Genomic DNA, 12000 nt, shown 5'->3' on the forward strand with positions numbered 1-12000 from the left:
GCAAACGAACGTGTTACAGGTACAGTATGGTCTGTTGTATATTGGCAAAGCTGTGTTACACTACTTACACTAGTTCGGGCTAGATCAGCTAATATGTTTATGCTAAAAACTTCATGAAGCTAAATAAGGACGCTGACCAAAAAGTTATTCAGCTGCTACAGCTGACCAGTCTCCTACATCCTGCTACACATTAAATACAAATATCTGTCTTACACTAGAGAGATAAACACATCTTTACTTACTGTGCTCTACATACATACAGTATGTCTGAATATAATGGGGTGCAGTTTATTTTGCAAACAGCTATTTTCCAGCAAGTTGCAAATCGCCCAAAAATCACTGGAAAACCAATGATTTAAAACTCAAGTTGCCATTCTGATTTTTCCAGTGTTCTGCATACAAATTGCCAAATGCAATAAGCACTGAGGTCACAGGTCATAATACAGATGCCGGTTAAGTGAGAGATGATCCAACAGCTGCACAGAGCGCTCTCTAGGGAGAGAAAGTAATATGTCGTAGTGCAATTGTAAAGCAATATTTTACCATTCAAATCCATGTGAAAATTGTTATGTTTAATTTCATGAAACTTTGATACAGATATGTGGCTACATCTCTATTCTGAGAGATTGATGAAGTCTTTAAGTTAACTTATACTTGTTGCTTGAAGCTATTTTATATGTTTCTCCTCTTTAGGAGTTAAGGCCCCCACACACTGTACGATGCGTACTGACGATGCGACCGACGAGGCGAGGGCTGACATATTGGGAAGTCCCTACACATGGGTCGATCCGGTGTCCGCTATCCCACCTCCCACCCTTCCCCGCATAGTGCTGCATGGGATCATCCGCCGCATTGCCTGATCTCTTGAACATGCAGAAGGATCAGGCAAAGCGACGGGCGACCCCACTGGAGCGCACAATGATTGATATCACGCATACACACGGAACAATATAGCTGTTTTATCGTTCCAATGCGTCGGATAGTCTCCTATATTGTTCCGTGTGGAGGGGCCTTCAGTTTCTTAGCTTCGCATAAGTGCATGAACATTTTTTTTTACATAGTGCATATTAAAGAGAGGATATTTTGCACAATTTCTCCAGCAATAAAATTGAGCTCAATACTTTGCTGCAGTAATTTCAGACATACCGTATACAAACTTTGTAGGGAATTTAAGAATCCATTACTTTTCCGAGGCAGCAAAGATTTGATATGAAAACCAGTGTTCTAGGTTAAATTGGAGGCATTTCTTTAAGTAACAAGGATTGTGAGTTTTATTAGTCATATATACAGCTGGAAAAGGACTGTAGATTGTTGTAACATATGCATATATTTTATTTATAGACACACTGCTAAAATCCAGTAACACCACTGTCCACTCATTAGCCACTTTATTAAATACACCTACCTAGTACTGTCTAAGATCCCACTTTGACCCCAAGGACAGCCTGATTTCTGCCTGGTTAATGCTTTTACTTGCTGCCACGTGATTGGCTGATTTAGATATTTACCTTATTGAGCAGTGTGTATGTTTCAGGTTAAGGACCTGCTACCTACTGTATTTTGTCCATTTTCAAATGTCATCAGTGAAAAATGGCCCAAAATATTTTAAGGCCCAGATTTATCAAGCCTTGCAGAGTAATAAATTGCACGGTGATAAAGTACCAACCAATCAGCTCTTAACGGTCATTTTTCAAACTCAGCAGGTAACATGGCAGTTAGGCGCTGATTGGCTGGTACTTTATCACCATACAATTTATGGTGATATACCCCTTATACCCCTTTTCCACCTACAAGCACAGGTCGCAGCCGGGAGCCTGACACGGGTACTACCCAACTGCGGCCCACGCTCAGCCCCCTTTCCAACTGCGCTCACCAACCCGGCATATTGCCGCGTTGCTGACGCGGCAGGGTCGGCGCTGGGAGATCACATGATCTCCCAGCGCCGCCCTTCCATACAGTGTAAACGGGAGCCGTGTTGCATCGACATGGCTCCCGTTTACACTACAACCCTACCCGGATCATTCCCGTGTCCTACCCAGGTATTTACCCAGGTAGGATTCACGGGTCACTTGATCCGGGTTTTTGCGGGGGGTCCCTTTTCCACATGCAAAAAACACGGGTAAATGCGCGCCCCCGTGCATTTACCCGTGTATTTTGAGCTAGGGGAAAAGGGGTATAAGGCTTGATAAATCTGGGCCTTAATGCCTTTGGTGATTAGGACTGTACGTATACAGTATATATAACAGCCTCTGAATCTAAACATTTCTAAAGGTTTTTACTTTCTCGTAACACATTAGTGACCCAAGTTGCAGTATGTTCCCCCAACACAGTTTTGTAACCTGTTTTGTCACAGAAGAAGGTTATGATTTTCTCTCCGTACAGCACATCAAGAGACGTCTAAGACATGATGTTATTGTACTGAACTCATTTGTTGCTCTGAAACTGTTTTCAGCTGCTAAATAATTCTAATAGACACGAATGTGCTGCACCTTCAAGTGTTATTGATGAAAGCACATTTAAAGGTATTTTAGCCACGGTTGAAAATGTCTTGCTGCACTCTAGTGGCTAACGTTCCCCACTTCAGCTGCCATTGTGCACGCTGCACAGTGCTTATTACAGTTACACAAACAGAATGATCTTACGTTCTGACTGTTTGTACCGACCGTCTTCTACTAACACTTTCTTTTCTTTCTTTTTTTCTGAATTGTTGTAATCTGTTTCAGGTTTACATTCCATGCAGAGTGGCACTTATCCTTCATAATGTTGAAAGCTACTAAGAACTGAGGCTGCGTCGTTACCTAAACTGTCGGAGCGCAAGTTGTCTTGAAGTAGAACAATTGTCACGCTACACGGTGTCACAGCATATAGTATGCTCAAGGTTACTTTACAATACTAAAATGAATAAAGAAGCTGCAACACTAACACACAGTATCCCCGATTCATATACACACATAGAGCATAGAGGTTAATTAGTCGCCTGCCAGTTGCAAATGCTTAGCAATACACATTTGTACAATACATGTATAACAAGTACTAGATGTGTCATTTGTAATGGAAATTCAAATAATTAGGAGTCACATTTTCACATTCTTTGCGGTACAAATCATTGGGATTTTTTTTTAAAGTGCTTAGTCATGTTCATTTAATATGCTGTTCGCTTTAAAGCGACAGGTGTCTAACGGACATCCACCCTTTAACATTTCAATTTAAAGTATATTTTTTTAAAGAGAAATGTGCTGTAACTAAGGACCAGATTTATCAAGGCTTGGAGAGTGATAAATGTCACGGTGATAAAGTACCAACCAATCAGCTCATACCTGTCATTGTTCAAACACAGCCTATAACATGACAGTTATGAGCGGATTGGTTAGTACTTTATCACAATGCAATTTATCACTCTCTAATGCTTGATAAATCTGGGCCTAAATCAGTTTGCAGTTATTAAATGAATTTGCACTAAACTGATTAACGGGTTACTGTCCATTAAAGACATTTACACTGTCCTTTAAAACTATTTTGTATTTGTTTTACACTTTGTGCTGTAAGGCCATATTGTTAAATGCATTTTGCAACTTGATCATTAGGAAGATTGCTTGACCTAAAAAGCATGCCTTACAGTCAATATGCCGACAGCATTATATTGATGGGAGATTACCGACACTGCTGTAATGTCATTTAAAGCATTATAACGTTGCTGGCATCATAACTTTAAACATGATGCTTTATGATCATGTCTAAAGTTATAATGCCGACACAGGTGCAATGCTTTAAATCACATTCCAAAATTGTTGGTATTCTCTAGTCGATATAATGCTGTCAACATATTGACCGTCTTCAGCATCCACATCAACCAAACGTATTCATGTATCTCTTCTCATTATTGTAATGTTTAAGAGGGTGTTGTGCAAAAAATTGTACTTAACAATTGCTGGACCGAACATGTTTTGACTCAACTTCTCCGGAAGGTCTTAAACCAGTGTATCCCGAATCCACTCCTCAAGGCTTTACGTCAGTGCATCTCAAAGCATCACACATTTAGTCATTAGTGACACACACCTGAAGATCTTTTAAAATGTCAGTCCTTACATTGAATACAGTATATCTGTGCTTCATCCAGGAGATATGTAGAACATGTACTGTTATGGGTCCTGAGATCAGGAAACACTGCCTTACTGCGTTGGCTTATTTTGTACTAGTGGGTCTATGTACTAAACCTTGGAGCGAGATAAAGTACCAGCCAACCAGCTCCTGTCATTTTTTCAAAACCAGCCTGTAACATGGCAGTTGGGAGATGATTGGCTGTACTTTATCTCCATACACTTTATCACGCTCTAAGGGTTACTACATAGACCCTTATGTCACAAAATAAATATTTTATAACTGGTTGGGTACAAAATCCCAGCCGTCATAATCCTGATGGTCAGGATGCCGACAGCGGCATTCCCACAGTCAAAATCCCTACGGATCCTGGTAAGTATTTTAACCCTAACCCACCCTTCACGCAGCATAACCCTAACCGTCCCCTCCCGCTGCCTAACCCTAATATCCCCTCCTGCAGCCTAACCCTAACTGTTCCCTCCTGCAGCCTAACCCTAACTGTTCCCTCCTGCAGCCTAACCCTAACCGTCCCCTCCTGCAGCCTAACCCTAATATCCCCTCCTGCAGCCTAACCCTAACTGTTCCCTCCTGCAGCCTAACCCTAACATCCCCTTCTGCAGTCTAACCTTAGCCTCCCCTCCTGCAGCCTAACCGTCCCCTCCTGCAGCCTAACCCTAATATCCCCTCCTGCAGCCTAACCCTAACTGTTCCCTCCTGCAGCCTAACCCTAACATCCCCTTCTGCAGTCTAACCCTAACCGTCCCCTCCCGCAGCCTAACCCTAACCGTCCCCTCCTGCAGCCTAACCCTAACCGTCCCCTCCCGCAGCCTAACCCTAACCGTCCCCCCCGCAGCCTAACCCTAACCGTCCCCTCCCACAGCCTAACCCTAACCGTCCCCTCCTGCAGCCTAACCCTAACCGTCCCCTCCCGCAGCCTAACCCTAATATCCCCTCCTGCAGTCTTACCCTAACTGTTCCCTCCTGCAGCCTAACCCTAACATCCCCTTCTGCAGTCTAACCTTAACCTCCCCTCCTGCAGCCTAACCCTAACCGTCCTCTCCCGCAGCCTAACCCTAACCGTCCCCTCCCGCAGCCTAACCCTAACCGTCCCCTCCTGCAGCCTAACCCTAACCGTCCCCTCCTGCAGCCTAACCCTAACCGTCCCCTCCTGCAGCCTAACCCTAATATCCCCTCCTGCAGCCTAACCCTAACTGTTCCCTCCTGCAGCCTAACCCTAACATCCCCTTCTGCAGACTAACAGTAACTGTCCCCTCCCGCAGCCTAACCGTAACTGTCCCCTCCTGCAGCCTAACTCTATCCGTCCCCTCCTGCAGTCTAACCCTAACCATCCACTCCCGCAGCCTAACCCTAACCGTCACGTCCTGCAGTTTAACCCTAACCATCCCCTCCCGCAACCTAACCCTAACTGTCCACTCCTACAGCCTAACCCTAACTGTCCACTCCTGCAGCCTAAAGGCCCGTACACACTGGTCGATATATCGGCCGTTCTCTTGAACGGCCGATATATCGCGGGACCGTCGGCCAGTGTATACGGCCGATACGTCTGTGAACTCCGTCGTTCACAGACGTATCGCGTCGGCCGCGCAGCACAGCCGACGGCCAATATTTCTACCGATTTATTGGCGCGTCGCTGTGTGTGTACGGGGTGGTCGGCCGACCGCCCGTACACATGCTGCGGCGGCTGGCGGTGATTGACAGCTGAACTGGGCGGGCATGTGTAATCGCCCGCCCAGTTCATGACGTCAGTCTCCGACGGATCGAGCAGTGTGTGTGCTGAACACACTGCTCGATCCGTCCATAGATATATCTGCAGATCAATTGATTTGCAGATATATCTATTAGTGTGTACCCACCTTTACCCTAACTGTCCGCTCCTGCAGCCTAACCCTAACTGTCCACTCCTGCAGCCTAACTCTAACCACCCCCTCCTGCAGTCAAACCTTTACCGTGCCCTCCCGCAGCCTAACCCTAACCCTCTCCCTAGTGCCTAACCCTAATCCAGTACTTACCGCCTGGATCTGTCTGGATTCTGACTGATGAGCCGGTATATTCTACCAATGAAGACAGGAAGCCAGCACACATCACAAAATTGATATAACACAATAAGTAATTATTACAATTTCAAGTTTTTTGAAGGAGAAAGTTTTGGGGGTTTTTTTTTTCTTGTTTTTATTTAAAATTTGTTGAACTGGAATGTATTTGGTTTAGGTGCAATCATACTATATTATTTGTGTTTATTTTTATAGCACTTGCTTTAGTGTTATGCTACTTAGAAAAGCAATTTGTATTAGAATTTGAAATCAAGTATTATGTTTGTAATGAAAATAACATTTTTCCTTTAGATGGTATTTCTGACTTATTTATTAATTTTCCTAGAACAGTTTTTTTATTTTCCATGGAACATAGTTATATATCTTTCTTACTGCAATCTTCTCAAATAAAATGCAATAAGCTGCTTTTGAGGACCATGGTCCATACTGACTTACTGATTCTAACATCTTTGTTACAAGTTTTCCGTACTTTCAAAATCAATGTTATTCGGAATTATTGTACATACTGTGTGCTTCTATGGCTGAGCAATACACCAGGCATTTGTACAGTTGTCTGTTTATAGTGTGCACCAGCTCTCACCAGACTGTGTATAATCAGATGTGTCTTGTCTCAACCTTTCTTGTGAATTGACCACAATACTTTAACATGTATTATTCTGTTACTGAGTGTTAACCTATACTGTATGTACTGTATTGATGGGTATTATGTTTTCACATGCAGTGGATGAGTTAATCATTTGAAGTGTAATATCCGTCTCAGTAGTGTCCTTTCTGGGACTATTGGCAAACTTTGCCAGTGGCTACCAAAACCTCACCGTGGATAAATGTTCTTTGGGGAAAAATGCCAGTCTATGACCCTGTCACTTATACAGATAGATCACACTGTTTATTCCAACTATGCCCCACTTCCATAGATTACACAAATGGGATGCAGTGAGAATACCGACGGATGGGATACCACTGTCGGTATGCTGACAGCCAACATCCCGTCCATCTGTAAATCATACTGATCCCCATACATACTGTAGAGCAGTGGTTCTCAAACTCTGTCCTCAAGAACCCACACGGTTCACGTTTTCCATGTCACCCAGCAGCTGCACTGTATATCACCAACTGCCACATTTTAAAAATCTACAGGTGACCTGCAAAACATGAACCGTGTGGGGTCCTGAGGACCGAGTTTGAGAACCTGTGCTGTAGAGTGTTCATTACAATCTTTCTTGTCCAGTTCATCCATGGAGCAGGACAGAATTTGTCCCCCAAAAAATCCACTCATTCTCTAAATGAGTGGTTTCCTAAAGCCATTGTGGGTGATAAAATTCAAGTAGAAATTAAAAATATTTGCGTGATAATGATCTGCTTGCTGTAGGTTGTGAGAATGTTACAAGTCCCGACTATTGAACATATCAGAGCTTACAGCCACTACGCTTTACCGTTTGTCCATGAACCCACAGGTAATCTTCAATACTTAGCGCGGTAACCAATTATAATATAACAAATCAATCATTTGTAGCAATGCTATAACAACCGAACAGCATAAACACTCTTTCTACATATTAAACCAATTTTGCACATCTGACACACACCACATTATTTGGTTGTTGAGTTAGATGGCGGCATATAGATAACCTGATATTGTACATACGTTTATTCCACCTCCTGCCAACACTAATGAATCATGTCTCATATTAGACAGCAAACCTGGTACTGAACTCATTTCCAGCAGAGGTTAGTAGTCAGGTGGCTCCGTGCTTTGTTTGGTACTAAAGTCCCAGTCACCGGTCACCTTAAAGTAGTTTTTTTTTTTTGTTTTTTGTTTTTTTACAGCCTGTCTAAATTGTTTTATTGCTCATATTACTTTGCTATTATGGTGTTGCACCAGTGTTTCTATGATGATATTGGGGCATATGTATCATAGCTTGGAGAGAGAGGAAGTATCAGCCAATCAGCTTCTGTCACTTGTATTTGAAAAAATGACAGGAGCTGATCGGTTATTACTTTATTTCTCTCCACTTTATCCATAGTTACCTACTTTTCAAGTCTCCTCTCTGGGAGAAACCCAGAGAGGAGACACTGCACGGCACATTGGGGGGCGGAGCTGAACCATTGCATCATTAGGCCCCGCCCCCATACAGTAAAACACTCGCGATTTGCATGTCCACGGCAAAAGGTTGGCGCTACAGGCAGAAAACCCCCGCGATTCACGAGTCTGTGACAAGGGGCTGAGCACAATTACGTAATGCTAGTCATTTAGCCCCGCCTCCTCCCTGCGGCTCGCGACTGCTGGTGGCAATTATCATACCATCCTGCCAGAATCACTAAGAAGTGGGCAGGACGTGGAAGAGCCGCCTACTCTTCTGGGGCTGCGGAGACTACCCAAAACTTTGTTAGTCTCCCGCAGCTTCCAGAAGGGTAGGCAAGTATGCTATATCGTTCTCCAAGCTTTAATACACATGCCCCATTGTGTTTAAAGTGTACCTTTCACAAAAACACTGCAGTTGTTTTCTTAGCTAAATTAATATTCATGAGAACATACGTATATACAGTCAATTCTCCAGGAACCAAATGGGGCCATGTAGGACTTCCGTGCGGTCGCTAGATTCTAATAAATTGAAGGTGAACACTCTTTATAGCTGAATATTACACGGGAGATTTTCATGTAAAAGTGTTAATCTCGTCTAATTCTATTTTCTCAACACGTTGAAATGCAGACATGTCTGTTTTACATGTTTCTCAAAAGAGGTTTACTTATTGAAGTTTGTGCATAGATTGTTACAATGTAATAGAACAATTGTTATTCATAAGAATTATATGATTTCAGTGTTTTTCAGTGTATGTTTTTGTCTTCACTGAAAGGATAATTTATGTACTGTAGTTTACAGAATCAAAAGTCAGGTTTGCTGTTTTGAAATAAACAAAACAATTGGAAATGTCGTGTTCACTTTCATTATTTGTGCGAATGTGTATTTTCTATTACACTAGTAATGGGATCAAATGTTGTTTTGTGAGTTGAATGACTACAAAAGCAGTAGGTGGTTTCATAATTAAAATGACTGGAAACAGTCGTGTTGAAATGTAATTTTAATATTGACAAATTAGGCAAGCATTTTACTGTTTATACATGTCGGGTGCTATTTACAATACAAATACTAGACTTACAGGTCGGTTTGATTTGGTCACGGTATAAATTACATGATGGTTTACAGCACTTCTCCAGCTGTGATTTTCAAATGTACTTTAGATACTGTATGTTGAAATATATTAATGTCATTACCATGCCATTTGTAGTCGATTAAACAAAGAGTCTGTGTGACCTACTGTACGTAATTCTTATGTAAAGTGGTAAAGGCGGCAGTAAAATAATTTTCACACTCCGCATCTCACCCAGCAGAAAATGTTTTAAAGTCACTGATTGCAGAAACATTAAAAAAAAGGAACCCTTTTCAGTGCACCCTGCTCTTCCAGTGTAGACTCTAAAAAACAGACGCTGTTAAGTTTTGACTAAATTGTCCTTTAAGAAAAATGTTCAACTGCACACACACACACACACAGATGTATACTGTATGTAACAGAGACTAACGTAAATTAGGCATTTCTTGGCAGCTAGTGTCAAGATGCGCATAAGTGGCTGATTGTTGTTGGGAGTGTCATTGTCTTATATTGTGAAATGTGTGCTTCTATTAGGTGTTAAGATGCAGTTGGGACGACTGTTTCAGACCACTCTATTGCACCCGGCATGGGGCTGGTACATGTCCAGATACTAATAATGATGAATGAAGCACGGACGCAAATAGGGGACGATGCAACAAGAACGCTGAAAGTCACACTTATAGGAACATAGATGGACTGATACAGTGCATCCGGAAAGTATTCACAGCACTTCACTTTTTCCACATTTTGTTATGTTACAGCCTTATTTCAAAATGGAATAACTTCATTTTTTGCTAAAAATTCTACACACAATACCCCAAAATGAAACCGTGAAAAAAGTTTCCACTGATGATCCTTGAGATGTTCCTACAGCTTAATTGGAGTCTGCCTGTGGTAAATTCAGTTGATTGGACATGATTTGGAAAGGCACACACCTGTCTATATAAGGTCCCACATTTGACAGTGCATATCTGAGCACAAACCAAGCATGAAGTCAAAGGAATTGTCTGTAGACCACCGAGACAGGATTGTCTTGAGGCACAAATCTGGGGAAGGGTACAGACAAATATCTGCTGCTTTGAAGGTCCCAATGAGCACAGTGTCCTCCATCATCCGTAAATGGAAGAAATTCGGAACCACCAGGACTCTTCCTAGAGCTGGCCGGCCGTCTAAACTGAGCGATCGGGAGAAGGGCCCTAGTCAGGGAGGTGACCAGGCAAGAACCCAGTGGTCTCTTTGTCAGAGATACAGCATTCCTCTGTGGAGAGAAGAGAACCTTCCAGAAGGACAACCATCTCTGCAGTAATCCACCAATCAGGCCTGTATGGTAGAGTGGCCAGACGGAAGCCACTCCTTAGTAAAATCAAATGACAGCCCACCTGGATTTTGCCAAAATGCACCTGAAGGACTCTAAGACCATGAGAAACAAAATTCTCTGGTCTGATGAGACAAAGATTGAACTCTTTGGCGTGAATGCCAGGCGTCATGTTTGGAGGAAACCAGGCACCGCACATCACCAGGTCAATACCATCTCTACAGTGAAGGATGGTGGCAGTGGCAGGAACTGGGAGACTAGTCAGGATAGAGGGAAAGATGAATGCAGCAATGTACAGAGACATCCTGGATGAAAACCTGCTCCATAGCGCTCTTGACCTCAGACTAGGGCGACAGTTCATCTTTCAGCAGGACAACGACCCTAAGCACACAACCAAGATATCAAAGGAGTTGCTCCAGGACAACTCTGTGAATGTCCTTGAGTGTCCCAGCCAGAGCCCAGACTTGAATCCGATTGAACATCTCTGGAGAGATCTGAAAATGGCTGTGCACCGACGCTCCCATCCAACCTAATGGAGCTTGAGAGGTGTGGGCAAAACTGCCCAAAGATAGGTGTTCCAAGCTTGTGGCATCATATTCAAAAAGACTTGAGGCTGTGATTGCTGCCAAAGGTGCATCAACAAAGTATTGAGCAAAAGCTGTGAATACTTATGTACATGTGATTTCTTAGTTTTTTGTTTTTAATAAATTTGCAAAAATCTCAAAAAAAACTTTTTTAACACATTGTCATTATGGGGTGTGTGTCGAATTTTCAGCGAAAAAATTAATTTATTCCATTTTGGAATAAGGATGTAACATAACAAAATGTGGAAAAAGTGAAGTGCTGTGAATACTTTCCGGATGCACTATAGCTATTTTAGCATATCTTAGTCCGTATGCTACCAAAACAGATGCACATTTGTGTGCAACAGCATCCAATTCAAAATCAGCCCCATGGAGGTATATTTACTAAAGTACTTTGGGTTTATAGAAGTGGATATGTTGCCTCTATCGCAACCAATCAGATTATACTTGTCATATATCTAGCATCTTCTAGTAGATAATAGTGAGAATCCAATTGGTTGCTATGGGCAACATCTCCACTTCTGTAAACCCGCACTTTACTAAATATACCCCATAGTCTCTGACAACCCAAATTTCAATCATGGCTCACCAAACAGACTCCACTACCTGCTTAGATGCTGCTGTGCTGCTAAGCACCACTTGAGGAAATCTCGCTCCCATTCTGACTTTGATCCAATCACCTTATAGCATGCCCTTTTACTTGTGCAGCACAGATTCTTCGCTATTGTAATATCAACCAATGAATAGAGTGTGTGTGTGTGTGTGTGTGTGTGTGTGTGTG

General features: G+C 42.6%; 1 protein-coding gene across 2 annotated transcripts in view; it reads left to right on the forward strand.

Annotated features, from left to right (window-relative positions):
• GBE1 (1,4-alpha-glucan branching enzyme 1) overlaps nt 1-9100 on the forward strand; it is a 446779-nt gene extending 437679 nt beyond the window's left edge. For both annotated transcript variants that reach the window (XM_063956309.1, XM_063956310.1), the window contains exon 17: nt 2724-9100. In XM_063956309.1, the coding sequence (XP_063812379.1) occupies nt 2724-2777 (54 nt within the window). In that variant the 3' untranslated portion in view covers nt 2778-9100. The remainder of the gene's footprint in view (nt 1-2723) is intronic.
• Nucleotides 9101-12000: the final 2900 nt, after the last annotated feature.

Source organism: Pseudophryne corroboree, chromosome 2, assembly GCF_028390025.1.
Source record: "Pseudophryne corroboree isolate aPseCor3 chromosome 2, aPseCor3.hap2, whole genome shotgun sequence".
Lineage (NCBI taxonomy): Eukaryota > Metazoa > Chordata > Amphibia > Anura > Myobatrachidae > Pseudophryne > Pseudophryne corroboree.